Source organism: Chrysochloris asiatica, unplaced genomic scaffold (genome assembly GCF_000296735.1).
Source record: "Chrysochloris asiatica unplaced genomic scaffold, ChrAsi1.0 scaffold00282, whole genome shotgun sequence".
Taxonomy (NCBI): domain Eukaryota; kingdom Metazoa; phylum Chordata; class Mammalia; order Afrosoricida; family Chrysochloridae; genus Chrysochloris; species Chrysochloris asiatica.
In genome coordinates, this window is record NW_006408800.1 from 3,044,616 (window position 1) to 3,060,845 (window position 16,230).

Consider the following 16,230-nt stretch of genomic DNA (forward strand, 5'->3'; position numbering starts at 1 on the left):
ATTAATCCTTGATGTGACAACTCCTTCCCTCTGGGTTGGTATTTGGAGCCTCTACATCCATAAGTATAGATCAATTTCATCAAATTGTAGCAATTTACACTTGTTTCCTTTAACAACAACAACAAAAAATTATCTTCCTCTAGTCAAGTTCTGATCATCAATCTATTGAAGCTATGTCTAGTGGGTACTAGCTACACATTTGGGTATTCTCTTGTATAGAAAACTTTTTGTGTCTAAGACTCAGGCTAAGAATTTTAATCTTATCAGATAATCTGGAAGGCCTCTCTGTGCCTATCCCCATAACAACCGTTTGATGAGGTTTTGTGTCAACTTGACTGGGTCAGGAGTCTCAGTGGTTTCACTGTTAATGTGTGTAATCCTCCATATTGAGATCTAATGTAAGGACTTCCATGATGAAATCAGGAAACCAGTTGAAAGAAAGTTTCCTCGGGGCTGCAACCTGATTCCAACTTATTGGACAAAGTTCTGGCAATGCTTGCTTTCTTTTTGTTGGGTCTGGATCCTCCAATTCTTTGGACTTGGCCCAGCAGTCTGATGCATTGATTGCTGATACTGGGAGCCATCAACAGCTTGCCATCTTAACTGCTGAACTTGGATTTATTTGTATCTGCAGCCAGAAGCCTATCAACTGACTTGGAAATTTGGGGTTCATCAGTCCCAAACAGTGCATATGTTAGGAGAAAACTTTAGCCTGACATCTCACTCATGGACTTAGAACTTGCCTGCCTCTACATCTGTGTGAGCCATTTCCTGGATACAAACCTCTCGGTATACACACATATATAAGCTTTGCTGCTTTTGCGTCTTCAGAAAACCCATCCCTTTCTCTTAAAGGTCTCTATGATCTTTTCACTCAAGAGTATATCACTAGAACTATAGTTTAATGTTGCTTATTTGTAAAACTTGATGCAAATTTCAATTATCTTAATCTACAGACTTTACCTACATCCTTTTATTTTATTTACACTTTATCTGCTAAAGAATCCAGGCAATTTTACTCCTAAAGTTACCTGCACATTGCTGATTGTATAGTGATGAAGATGTCTAACATGTTTCTTCCAGGTCCCTATTTCTTGCTAACTGTAGCTGAATCTGAGGCTTGATCAGACTCAACTTCAATTTTTTGGGCATGACTAAGCACCAGTTTGTGTAGTTTTTTTTTTTCATCAAGATAAATATAATATCTGGTTTTCACATTATTTTGATCTTAGTAGTTTTTCTATTCAGTGCCTATGTGCATTAATTCACTGGAGATTGCAATATGGTGATATTCTAATGCTATAATTTTGTTTTCGTTGATTAGTTGAAAAACAGTTTTAAGGAGATCCTTCCATTTTTGTTTGGTTACTCTGAAATGCAGTTCATGTAGGAAAGGATTAATAAATACTTGATTCTTTCCTTTTCATATAGTTCTTTTTCAATATAGTTATTTGATTTTTAGTCATCTTCAGAAAGTGGGGGTAATATTGTTTTAAATTATTTGTATTCAGTCTGATAGAATTAGAATGTATCACAAAGGTCACTTTTTGTTTAATTTTCCCTTTTACAGGAGCCCTGGTGGCACAGTTGCTAAAGTACTTTGATGCTAGCCAAAGATCAGCAGTTTGAACCTACTAAGGGCTGCATAGGTGAAAATCAAGATTTATAGGCTAGGGAATTCTATGAAGCAGTTCTGCCTTGTCAGATAGGATCAGTAGGAGGCAGAATTGACTCAATAGTAAACCACAGCAACCTTTCTACATTTGATGAGCTCCCTTTCTCTTCCTCTCCACATTCCAGTCTAGTTTCCTCCACCATACACTGGAAATAATTACTCAGATGTTTGAATGAACTTCAATGATATCTCATATAAAAATCACCTTGTCTCATAACAGACATATGGTTGTCATTTAAGAAATAATCCCTTACCTAACATTAATGAAGTTCAACTATTGAAATTGTGGCTCCAAATAGTACATACTTAATAAATTTGGTATCTATGTTGACTTAACTCTTAAAAGTATGACAGTTGCTATCTGCAGACAGAAAATGTAATTATACTTTGATTAGTCTATGTCAGGAGATGAAAACACTAATTATGCTCAAGGATAGGAAATGGTGGTGGTTATGTGCCATGGAGTCAATTCTTACTCATAGCGACCCTGTACAGGGTTTCCGAGGCTTTAAATCTTTACAGGAGCAGAAAGCTTCATCTTTCTCCCATAGAAAAGCTGGTAGTTTCGAACTGCTGACCTTAAGGTTCACAGCCCGATTCGGAACCACTACACTACCAGAGCTCAGAGTTGGTTAATTAACTGAGTAAGTGCTTGAGGTTTATATAGGTGAGATGAGTAAAGTTCTTTGTTAACTTCAGGGGCCAAGTATTACAGTGGTTTGTCAGTTAAGACATAGTAACCGCATGGTGAGATCTAATATAATGTAATCATCCTTATGATGAGATATGCTTTGAACCACCAATCATTTGAAAGGACATTCCCTCAGGAGTCTGGCCTGCAATATCTTTCATCCTAAAAATGATAAAAGCAGGAAGCACTTAATCTGTGTCACTAGGGCTTCTTTATAGGTGTGACAAGAAAATCACACACCTGTCTCATTATTCATGATTTCTCACTGTAACTATAGTAAAAAAAATCTGCTATGCAACTATTTTGCACATTAGTGACATGTAGCTGACAGTAGTGCTGCGGTATGACCTGAGTACAATGCTGACTGTGATGGTTAAGGCTATGTGTCAGTTTGCTTGGGCCTCAATTCTTAGTGTTTTGGCAATTGTGTCATGAGGTAAGTTGGTAGTTATATAATGTTGTGATTTGGCAATTATATAATGATGTAGCCACCCTCTATTTTGTGATCTAAAACAATCATCCTGCATTTTTGCATAATGCCAGTTTTGACATACATGATGACTTGTTTTTGGGAACTAGGTACACTCTGGTTAACATTCTGAAAGGATATCATGCTGTATAGGATTTAAGTTCTCTCAAATGTTGATTTTTGCTTGCAGTTTATAGAAGTAAGGAATTGTATTTTTGTTGTTTGATGGGATATATTTTTAAGGCAATCTGTTGGCACAGTGGCTAAAGCACTTGACTAATAACTGAAAGATTGGCAGCTTATACCTACCATTTGCTCCCTGGAATCCAAATGTAGCAGTCTACTTCCATAAAGATTATACTCTTGGGAACCCCATGGTTTTGGTTCTATAGAGTCACTGTTAGTTGAAATGAGTTTTTTGGGAGCCTTTGTATTTAGTACAAATGGACAAAGAAATCAGAAGTTTCAGAAGGAAACAAAGCCATATGGTTTACATTAAGCTGACTCCCCTTTATATTTCCACTGTATAATTTGTAATATAATTGAACAATGAAACCCTCATAGCTGCTTTTGAAAGCAAGAATAAATTTACATTCCCATAATTGTCTGAAAGTTTCCTATATTGATGGGAGCTGTGAATAACTCTATCAATATCATTATTTAGCATTATTCTTGAATTGAATTTCTATTTTAAGAAATAGTTAAAAACAGTAGAAGAATATTTATACTGCTACTGCAATTAATATGAACATTTTAAAAATTATATAATTCAAATACTCAACAAAATGAATTTAACAATTTCAAATGAGGTAGACAGAGCAGAATATGAAAATAAACATCTAGTGAACATTAAAATAACATTATTCTTACCCTAGCATTGATACACTTCTACTGAAACATGTTTTTGTTGTTAAGTGCCATTGAGACCCACTGACCTTGTGGTTCAAACTGACTTTGCAGTCTAACGCATTAACCCACAGTACCACAACAGGATTCCTCAGCAACAAAATTTTATAGACACTCATTTTGTCGCCACCCCTCTGACAGATTTGACCACACACTCCTAGCAGTACCACTCTTCAGGAGTGCAGAGATAGTTAATCATGTGTAAAAAATAGCTGCCTTCTAGTGACTCCAACTCATCATAATCTCATGGGTGTCAAAGTAGAATTGTGCTCACTAGGGTTTTCAGTGACTGATTTTTCAGAAGTAAATTACCAGGCCATCCACCAGGGAACTCTGACTTTCTACCTTTAGCTGTATTGTTTATCCCATTTACTACCCAGGAACTTTGTTTATCAAATATACACAGTTTTTATATATATATATATATATTGTTGTTGCTATGTGCCATGGAGTCGGTTCCAACTCATAGTGACCCTGTCCAGTGTTTCCGAGGCTGTAAATCATTACAGGAGCAGAAAGTCTCATCTTTCTCCCACAAAACAGCTGGTAGTTTCCAACTGCTGGCCACGAGATTAGCAGCCCGATTCGTAACCACTACGCTACCAGAGCTCCAAATATGTGTGTGTGTGTGTGTGTGTATATATAGATCTAGCTATACATCTCTATACATCTCTAAACATACCTATACAAATCTATATCTAGCTATACATATATATAGATACCATAAACATTTTACTTTAATAAAATCAAATGTTCATCTGTCTACCTACCTTTTTTTTTTTTTTAAGATTTTTATTGTGGAGTGAAAGATCACAGGGCAGATCATCTGTTTTACATTCAACAAATCATACACCTTATTTGATTACAATGATTATAATCACCTCCATGTACCATTGGTTAACAATATTTCTCTCTAGTCCCTTTAGCTCTTTTTTTTTTTAAACACTCAGGCAATTTACACCACCAAAGGGCACATTCTGCAAGTCTGCCTCCTGGCCATCAACTCTTAGTCCCTCTCTTCCCATGAGTATAGACTCCTCAGCTCCTCCCTCTCTCCATGTCCCCATCTCTGCCTCCATCTCTGGTGTTGCTGCTTCTCTGTATAAGGTTTTGCATTCTGCTTGTGCTCTTCTCCCTTGATGGTCTATAAGATCAACTACTCCCCTGTTTTTGTTACAAAACTTCTACCTTTATAATTGTGACAGTCACAATTACTCATGATAACAATTAATCACTATTGGATAGTGATTAATTATTAACTCTTTTAACCAGACCCATTTAGACAAGATGAAAACTATTCAGTGGCAACTCTTTCTCCCCCCTACCTACTTTTAAACTAACTTCCCATTGAAACCTTGCAAACCAATCACTTCATGCCTTTATTGCCCCCTCATTTTAGGTAGTCAGTGTCTAAGTTGCCCATCCCTATCTGCCCAGGGTACAGAGGGGGGATAGCAGTGATACTTCATATTAAGACTCTTTCCCTTTCTGTTGCTATTTAGCGTTACTACCTCCATGAGTATAGGTCAAGTTCATCAAATTGTAGCAATTTACCCATGTTTCTTTTATCAAAAATTATTTTGTTCTTTTTAATCGTCCTCTAGTCAAGTTCTGATTATCAAGGCATCTAGACTAGGTCAAGTACGTACTATCTGCAACTTTGGGTGTTCTGTCTGCCTATATCTTGAAGTAGGGTTATATACATGACTTCTAACTTGGGTCTACAAATTGGTTTCTCTTTTTTTTTTTTCATTATCTAAAGTTTCTAATGAGTTATAAAAAATTTAAATAATTGTGAAAGAAACTGAGTGTAGAATCCTTTAATTTACTTATTTACGTTATTTTATACCTCTCTCAGTTACATCCAGTTTATTTCCTTTCATTTATTGTGATTTGGGTAAAAGTCTAGAGAGCAAATTGGTTTTCCGTTAACAAGTTTTGCATATTTCATTTTGCAACATTGATTGCAATCCCATGATTTGTAGAATGCACCCATGAAGCCATCTGGACCTGGACTCTTTTGGTTGGGAGTTTTTTGATGACCTGATGAATTCCTTCTTTTGTTATAGAACATTCTCCAGAATTCAGGTTTTCTACTTCACTCTAAGTTTTGGTAGGTTGTGTTTCTCTAAAAATGCATCTATCTCTTCTAAGTTTTCAAATTTGGTGGAGTACAACTCCTCATAGTATTCTGTTATTATCCTTTTGATTCCATTTGATTCCGATGTGACATCACCCGTGTGATTTCTAATGTGAGTTATTTGTGTTTTCTCCCTCTTTTCTTTTGTTAGTTTTGCCAATTTTATTAATACTTTCAAAGAACCAGCTTCTTTTCCTGTTGATCTTTCTATATTTTTTCTGTTTTCCATCTCATTTATATCTGCTCCTATCTTTATTATTTCTTTTCTTTTGGTGATTGCAGGATCCCTCTGTTGGTCTGTTTGTTTTGGCTAGAGATGCTATGTTAATTTTGGTGCTTTCCTCTTTGGGGATGTGCGTACTTTTCGCAGTAAATTGTCCTCTTAGCACTGCTTTCACAGTGTCCCAAAGATTTTGGTATGTTGTGTTTTCATTCTTGTTTGTTTCTAGGAACTTTGTGAATTCACATTTTATTTCTTCTTTTACCAGTCACTTTTCAGCAGGGTGTAATTCAGTTTCCATGTATTCAACTTTATTTCCTTGGTCTTCTTATTGTTGATTTCTTAATGTCTTATAGCACTGTGGTCTGAAAAGATGCTTTATAGTATTTTGATGATTGTAAATTTATGGAGGCTTACTTTGTGACTTAACACATAGTCAATTCTGGAGAATGTTCCATGTGCACTGGAGAAGAATATATATTGTGCTGGTTTTGGGTTGAATGCTCTGTACATGTCTATGAGGTCGAATTGGTTGATTGTGTTGTTTAGTTCTTCTGTAACTTTGTAGAGCTTCTTTCTGATTGTTCTGTCCCTTTTCGAAAGTGGCGTATTTAAATCTTCCACTATAATTGTATATTTATCTATTTCTTTTTTCAATTCTAGTAAGGTTTGCTTCATATATCTTGGTGCTTTTTCATTGGGAGTGTAGATATTTATTATGATTATGTTGTCTTGCTCAATTGACCCTTTGATCATGAGATAGTGTCTTTCTTTATCTCTTATGCTGGTTTTTGTCTTAAAGTTTACTTTATCAGAGATTAGTATTGCCACTCATGCTTGTTTATTGTTGGAGTTAGCTTGATATATTTTTCCCCATCCTTTAACTTGTAGTTTGTTTTTGTCTTTGTGTGTAAGGTGTGTTTCTTGCAGGCAGCATATTGAAAGGTCTTGTTTTCTTATCCATTCTGCCACTCTCTGTCTCTTCACTGGTGCATTCAGTCCATGGACATTCAGTGTAATTATTGATAGGTCTGAATTAATTACTGCCATTATGTTAATTTTTGGGGAGTGCTGTTCGTTCCTTTGTTCTGCATTCCTTCTTGTACTGAGTTTGTGTTTTTTGTGCCATTTCTTGTTGGTTTCTTCTTAGTTTTCATGTTTTCTGTTTCTGCTTGAAAATTCATTTTCATGGTAATTTGTGAAGTATTAACTTTCTTTGGGGTTACCTTAACTTTTCTCTCCAGTTAAGACAATCTACTGCATCCTGTATTCTATCTGACCTCCTCCCCTCCTGGATCTCTGTTCCTACTTTTTCCCCTTCTTTGACATTATTATTATTTTGATCTTGATCTCCCAGCTCCTTTGAATTCATTTGTTCTAAGTTTGTTCTGTACTGGACTCTGCTATCCGTCGTTTGAGTTTCAGGTGTTGTTGCCACGCCTGTCCATCTCTAGTTATTGTCTGTTCTTGTTGGTTTTCAGTCCAAAGAACTCCCTTTAGGATATTTTGAAGTGCTGGATTGGCTTTGACAAAATCTCTTAGTTTCTGTTTATCCTGGAATGTTTTGATTGCACCATTGTATATGATTGCAGTGTTGTTAGATAGACAGTTCTCAGTTGGCAGCTTTTTTCTTTTAGGATTTTGTATATGTCTCCCCATTGCCTTCTTGCTTGCATGGTTTCTGCTGAATAGTCAGAAATTAATCTGATTTGCTTATCTTTGAAAGTAACATTTCTCTTTTCCCTGCCTGCTTTTAGTATTATCTCCTTGTATTTGATTTTGGAGAGCTTGATCAGTATATGTCTTAGTGATTTTCTTTTGGGTTCCATCCTTCCTGGGGTATGTTCAGCTTCTTAAATGTTTATCTTTTCATCTTTCAAGATATTAGGGAAATTTTCTTCCAGAAGCTCTTCACCTATCTCCTCTATGGCCTTCTCTGATTATTCCTGTTCCAGAATGCCAATAATTCTTAAGTTGTTCCTCTTCATGTTACCCAGCATGAATCTTAGACTCTCTTCAGATTTTTTTTATCCTTTTTTCTGTTTGCTCTTCTACCTTAGCAGCGTTGAGAGATTTGTCTTCCAGATCACTGGTTCTGGCTTCCATCTCTTCAATTCTGCTCCTTTCCCCTTTCAGTGTATTGTCCATTTCTGATATTTTATTGTTAATCATCTGGATCTCTTTTTGCAGGTTTTGAATTGTTTCCAATGCTTTATCAATTTTGTTTGATTGCTCTTGCAGTACTTTCCTGACTTCTTCCTTGTTTTCCTCCACCCCCTTTTGGAGCATTTGAATTTATTGATGTATCATTTTTCTGAATTCCTTCCAGGCTAATCCAAAACCTGCTCTTCTTCTCAAAATCCTTTGTCTGTATCCAACTCATTTGTCTCAGCTACTCTTTTCTGGTTTGGACATGTTTTGATATCTTTTGTTGTTTTTTGTTTGCCATTTCCAGTACTTTTGTAGATTTTTAGTGCTTTAATGGATTTTTGTTGCTGTGTTATTAAGCTTACTGGGTGTCTCCTGGTGTATATGATCAGGAGATTGGCTTTCCTTTTCACATGTAATACCTAGCAGCTATTATTGGCTCTTGTCTCATTGGTAGCATATAATGGCATATGCTTGTAACTTGGCTATATGGCCTTGATTGGTGACTCTTCTTGTGTAATGTAGGGAGAAAAAGCTTCAGCCTCCATTAAAAATATGTGATCAAAAGGCCCCAAAGCAGAAACAATAGGAAAGCATAGACAAAAACCACCACTTTGAAACAAAAATGACACTGTGGCCAACTGTCCAGTTACCTTGGTACACAGGCAGTGTGTGTGCACCATAGAAGCCTCCAGTAGTGGGTTGGGGTGTCCACTCACTCAGGCCCCTCCTCTAGTCACCACCATAGAGGTGCACAGATAGATATTGAGAAGTTAATGGGAGAAAGATTGTTCACTATTTTTATCTCTGAAGGTCAGTTAGGTATCTGCATGTGCAGAGTGTATTTCCTGAAATAGTTGCGTCTTTTTATGTTTGCATTTTATAGATTGTTCATATGATTTGACTCTCAGTCCAAAGCTCCTTTTTTTCTTGATGGATAGGCAGGGGTAAAGGGTCCTGCACAAGTTAACTTTAGGGCTGAGACCCTGAGACAGAAGTCAGAAGCAGCAGCCAAAGAATTTGCCCTTGCACTGATGGGCCTCTTTCTCTCTGTTTCATGGGAAAGCTGTGGTCGCAACACTGGATTTTTTGGGGTGTGAACCCACCCACCTGAGAGTGTCTATGCTGGGCAAAGAAGGCACAACAGGGAAGAGGAGGAAAAACATATGTAGGATCCCCCCCCACCCCCCCGCACCTCCTTTTGCAAATGTTACTGTGCTACTTTTAGCACCAGTTCCAAGTGCAGGTCTGGATGTAGCGCCACCTTTTGACCTCTGCCTGGGCGGGATGGCCACAGAGGGAGTCCTGATTTCTTGACCGATTTCTAAATTGCAATATTTTCCTTTATACTGCGATTTTCCCGTGGGTAGTTGTGGGAAACTGATGCCCAGACACTTATGCTCGATCCTGCACTCTGGTCCTATTTCATGGGAGCAGTGTCTCTGGGTTTTCAGCCCCTCCCCCACAGAGCCTGTCATACCTGACTCTGCTCTGCTGCTGCAGCCAACCAGAAGTCTCTGGACAGCTGATTTTTGACAAAGGACCAAAACATGTTAAATGAAAAAGAGATAGTATTTCCACAAACAGTGCTGGCAAACTTGAATATACATTTTTGTAAAAACAAAACAGGACCTGTATCTCATACAACATACAAAAATGAACTCATTTGGGCATTCTGAAAGACTAACACTGTAATGCTGACGTTTTCTATAAATTTTAGATGGTATTCCCTTGTCTGATGCCTGATGAATCATAACCATTTTTCTTCTTCTTTTTTTTTTTTTTTTAATATTTCAATGAAATCTCTGGATATATATTCATAGGTATCTAATTTTAGGAGGTCCTAGACACCATATTTGTCTTCTCTGGTTTGTGCATTTTTTTTGTTTGACAGTGTATTTATGTCTCTAAGTTTGTCCTTACTTTTTCCTTGAAATATTATTTTAAAGAAAGATTAAAAATGATTATGATGCATCAGACCTCTAAAATTTATAGAAATCTTCGACATTAAATTATTAGGTTTTCAGAACTTTGTTGTAGGTCTAGGTCCTATATCTGCCTAGTCTGCCATCTTTAATCTTTCTTCTTTCTCAGCTGCTGCCATATATTTAAAAATGCAAACCAGAGAACTGATAAATAGTTTTGTTTATCTAGCATTAGAAATTATTTTAAAAGCAGTACAAAATTCTGTAAAATGTAGTAAATTGGGCAGTGTTATATGCTTCTCTTGGGAATATAAATAATTACTACCACACTTATCCTTTAGAAATATTCTATTAGAATCCCAATTAAATTAGAATTACAAACAGATAGCATGTATGTTTTTACATGAAATATACATATATTATATGAAAAATATTTATACTTAAAGCTTTCTTGTTTATCTAAAATTCAAGTATAAGTGAACATCCTATATTTTTTCTGGCAACATTCATCACTTTAAAAGGATGAATAAACAAGTAAGCATACATTATAATGCTAGTTATTATAAAAGAAACTGATTGGGACACTAAAGAAATTTTAGAAATGTGAAAACAACCTCATATATTACCTTATCAACATAACATTATAAGAAATTAAAATATAAGAAAATACTAAAAAATTATTTGGTATTCTTCAGATATTAAAGTACAGAATTTTAAGAGACATATATAGAAAGCTTTATGATCAATGCCCTAGCTAATTTTGAACGACAAGTGGATATAGATGAGGCAGGAATTAACATAAGAAAACTAGAAAGAACAGACAGAGGAGACTGTTTACCCAGTGGTCAAAGCAATTAACTGTCAACTAAAAGTTACTTAGCAACCTACCAGTGGCTCCATAGAAAACAGATGTTATAGTCTGCGTCCATAAAAATGTCCAGCATTGAAAACACTACAGAGTAGTTCTAGTCAGTCCTAGAAGGTCACTATGAGTTGGAATTGATTACACAGCAGTGGGTTATATTCTTTGTCTTTAAGGGGAAGGCAGGGGGAAGAAGGGGAAAGTTGTTCACATGAACAGAATTTAAAATACCTGGCATTTTAAGTATTGTAAGTGCTGTCAGGAATGCACCTGAGAAGTCCTCATATAGTGTTGATAAATAGTAGAATGGTTGGTAATATACAATATGAGGAGACAATTTAAAGATCTTTTGAGGACTAAGGTGCTCCAAGCCATGGTATTTTCATATGCACATGAATGTTGGACAGTGAATACAGAAGTCCATAGAAGAATTTATGCATATGAGTTATGGTGATGGAGAATATTAAAAGTACCATGGACTATCAAAAGAACAAATGAATCTGTGTTGTTAGAAGTACAACAAGAATCCTCCTTGGAATCCAGGATGGATTCAGACTTCATCTCTCATACTTTGGAAATATTATCAGGAGGGACCAGTCCCTGGAGAAGGATATCATGATCTGTAAAGTTAAGGGTCAGAGTTAAAGAGGAAGACTTCCCAATGAGATTGATTGGCACAGTGGCAGCAGCAGTGGCCTTAAATATAGAGCTATGATTATGAGGTTGTCGAAGGACCAGGCAGTGTTTAATTCTGTCGTACATGGGGTCGCTGTGAATTGATACCAACTCAATGGCATCTAACAACAACAACAATATACCATTTGAATTTAGAAATTATCTTAAGGACAGATTTGATGCATCAGATACCAAAGACCAAAAAATCTGTGTGATGACATCAACAACACCACACAAGAATATGCCTTTAAAGTGTCAGTAGAGAAAGAAACACCAAAATGGGTATCAGTAGATACTGTGAAACTTGCTCTTGAGGGTAGAAAAATTAAAGCAACCAGGAGAAATTAGGACATAACAGAGTTCAACAGAAAATTTCAAAGGGCAGCTTAAGAATACAAAGTAAAATATTATAATGAAATGTGCAAACACCTGGAGTCAGAAAACCGATCAGCACTTTTCAAACTGAAGTAACTGAAGAGGTAAGTCAAGCCTCGGGTTGCAATATTGAAGGAGTCCATGGGCAAAATGATGTCCTGGTGTCATACTGTAGGACAAAAACTGGACTGCAAGGTTGTTTTGAATCTCTAGATTGGCAGTTCAAACTCACCAACCACTCCTCAGAAATCTTACTCAGAGTCACTGTGAGTCTGATCTGACTCAGAGGTACTTAACAACAACAAACATGGGCAAAATATTGAATGATGCAGGAAATATCAAGAGAGGATGGAATGAATATATAGTTGATGTACCAAAAAGAATTGGTTGATGCTTACCCATTTCAAGACATAGTGTTAGATCAAGAACTAATGGTATAAAAGGAAGAAACCCAAGCTGCACTGAAGTCACTGGGGGAGAAGAGAGGCCAAGAATTGATGGAATACAAATGGAAATCTTTCAACAAACTGATGCAGTGCAGAAGGCTCTCACTCATCTATACCAAAAAATCATCTGGAATATCAATCATTTGGAAAAGATCCATGTTTGTTTGTGTCCATTCCAAAGAAAGGTGATCTATTAGAATGGAAACAACAACAACAAGAAGCCATTGAACATTATCATTAGTATCAGACATGCAAGTAAAATTTTGCTGAAAGATAATTAAATTGTTGCAATATTACATGGGTTATGGGCTTCCAGAAATTCAACTTGGATTAAGAAGAGGACGTGGAACTAGGGATATCACTGCTGACATCAGAGGGATAATGGCTAAAAGCAGAGGATATTAGAAAGATGTTAACCTATGCTTTATTGAGTATGCAGAGGCATTTGACTGTGTGGATCATAAAATACAATGAATAACATTACAAAAAATGTGCATTCCAAAACACTCAATTGTGCTCATGAGGAACCTGTATATAGAGTAAGAGGTAGTTGTTTGAACAGAACAAGGTGATACTGAATAGTTTAAAATCAGGAAAGATGCACCCCAGAGTTATATACTTTCACCATACTTATTCATCCTGGTGAGCAAATAATATGAGAAACTGGATTATATGAAGAAGAACGTGACATCAAGATTAAAGGAAGATTCATTACCAACCTGTCATAAGCTTGCTTGCTGGAAGTGAAGGGGACTTAAACTATGTACTCATGAAAATAAAAATCGGCAGCCTTCAGTATAGATTACACCCCAATGTAAAGAAAACAATCCTTACAACTGGACCAATAAATAACATCTTGCAACATGGAGGCAAGACTGAAGTTGTCAAAAACTTCATTTTTCTTGGATCCACATTCAACACTCAAGGATACAGCAGTCAAGAAATCAAACAACTTACTGTATTCAACAAATCTGTTGCAAAAAGCTCTTTGATATGCTAAAAAGCAAAGATGTCACTTTGAGGGCTAAGGTGCCCTTGACTTATGCCATAATGTTTTCAATCAATATACATGTAAAATCAACATACATGTAAAAGTTAATTAAGTAATAAGGGAGACCAAAGAAAATTCAATACTTTTGAATTATGGTGTTGGAGAAGAATATTGAAAGAACCATAAACTGTACTTCTTCTAAGCCACAACAATCTCGAAAGAAGTACAACCAAAATGCTCCTCAGAAGTGAGTATGATGAGATGTCATATCTTAGTCTTTGGACATGTTGTCAGGAGGAATTTTTCCCTGAAAAAGGACTTCAAGTTTGGTAAAGTGGAATGTCCACGAAAAAGAGGAAGACCCCCTGTGAGGTGGAGTGAAATACTGGCAGCACCAATGTGCTCAAATATAACAATTGTGAGAATGGCAAAGGACCAGGCATGTTTGATTCTGTTGTGCATATCTGGAAATAACTCCATGGAACATCACAGCAACAAAAACATTAGCAGTCATGATTTGTCAGTAAGTCTTTATATTATGCCCCATTTATCAAATAGAAATTGGGCTTACTAAAGTTTTCTTAAGAAACTTTATATTCCCTGTGATTTTATCTACTTATAAATACATAAAAGACTTAAAAACTAGGACTCACACAGATATTTGTATGCAGGGTTCATTGCTGCGTTATTCATAATAGTAAAAAGTTAAAATATCTCAAGTGGACAAATAAAATATGGTATATCCATACTTTGGAGTATTATTCAGCCTTTTAAAAGATAAATGGTGTTCTGAATCATGCTACAACATGGATAAACCTTGAAAACATCAGGCTGAGTGAAAGACAAAGACAAATATTATATAATCACACACGTATATGTAGAAGAGTCATTTGCATAGAGACATATATTAGTTGTAGTTACTAGAGGTTGGAAGTATGGAGGAATGAGGAATTATTACTTAGTGAGTACTGAATTTGTATTTGTGGTGAAAACATTTTAGAAATAAATCATTGTGATGATTGCACAACATATTGCCATGTTGTCACTGAATTATACACTGAAAAATGGCAAATTTCTCAATAAATATTTTACCATAATTTATTTTTATATGAAAAATATATAGAAATAAATCAGTACAAAATTAACCAGAATGTTAATCGTGGTATTTATTAAGTAGTTCCAAATAGTCCATGATGGATGGATATTAAAGTAAAAAATATGAAATAAATATTTTCTTTTTGTTTCAGTAGATAATGCTTTTACATAGTCCTCACATTTACATTCATGTCACTTGTCACTTGAAAGGTTAACACCAATATCTTAATGATAGAATTAAGATATGAATAGCAATTTCCTCTTCTTTGTTTTTCTAAATGTTTAGTGAGAGATTATATATAATTGTTAAATAAATATTTAACTTTTAATAATTAGAATGGTTTGTTGATATATTAGATGTTGATATATTAAATTGTTTTGGTGAAGAAAATGATAAATAGAATAATCATTAATAGAGAATTTGTCATAAGTCAAATACAAAGTTCAGTGCTTTATTATCAAAGCAGTTATGTCATTGTTATTATTGTTAAGTGCCACTGAGTCGGTTCCAAGTCATAACAGTCCTGTATAGCATTTCCGAGGAGTAACTGGTGAGCTTGAATCACCTACCTTGTGGTTCAAACAGATCCTGCAGTCTAGTGCATTAACCTGCAGCACCATACCAGGACTCCATAATTTAATATCTCAGTGTCTGATTCCAGAGTTGAAGCTTTTCGCTCACTAGACATATGGATTGCTACTTATTAAATTAATCATATTTATCAAGCTGTGCAACAAGGTTTTTATAACTGAATCAAATGTAAGGAATGGGCTAAAGTTTATTTAGAAAATCAAGTTGTTCTTGCTGTTTCTTTTGTAAGCAGAGATGAAGTGGCCCTCTCCTCAGCCGGTGAGGCTGGTATTCTCATTGGCTACTGTCCACAACAGGATGCCCTTGATGAACTCCTAACTGGTTGGGAGCATCTTCATTATTACTGTAGCCTGCGTGGGATTCCAAAGCAGCACATACCTGAGGTGAGCTTTTTGGAGGTTTCCAGAATGTAAGGGTGGTAACCCTTCTTTCTCTCTTGCAGGAGAAGGAGAAATTTATTTGAATGATATTTTATAGGATGATTCTTTACAGTAATTGTACAACAGTATAGTACACCAGAACAAAACTCGGCCTGGTCTGGCATCTTCACAACTGTTGCTTTGCTGGAGTTCAGTGCTGTTGCCAATGTCCAGCTCTATCTTGTTGGAAATCTTCCTCTGTTATGCTGACCCTCCACTTTGCTAAGCATGATATCCTTCTCCTGGGGCTGGTCCCACCTGATAACATGTCTGAAGTAGGAGAGATGAAGTCTCACAATCCGACTCATCAAACACATGAAGAAATGCTATAATCATTAGCTCTTCCAACCAACCAACCAACTCATGGCTGTCAACTTGATTTTTACTCATAACAACCTGTTGTTGGTTTTAAGTGACATAGAGTTAGTTCTGACTCATAGCGACCCTGTATAGGATTTCCAAGGAGCTGCTGGTGGACTTGAACCACTGACCTTATGTTTAGCAGTCTACTTATCCTGTAGTGTCATATCAGGATTCCACATTAGATGGCAACTGGTACTTGTACTTTCCTATTCAGCTGGTTACTTTTTTTTTTTTTTTT

The 16,230-nt window shown here is 36.0% G+C and overlaps 1 protein-coding gene across 1 annotated transcript in view; it reads left to right on the forward strand.

The window, feature by feature from the left end:
* The window catches only part of LOC102815532 (ATP-binding cassette sub-family A member 13-like), an 857,870-nt gene that overhangs the window by 707,844 nt on the left and 133,796 nt on the right, over positions 1-16,230 (forward strand). The window contains exons 55-56 of the mRNA XM_006874535.1: positions 1,325-1,386; positions 15,443-15,593. Coding sequence (XP_006874597.1) covers positions 1,325-1,386; positions 15,443-15,593 — 213 coding nt within the window. The remainder of the gene's footprint in view (positions 1-1,324; positions 1,387-15,442; positions 15,594-16,230) is intronic.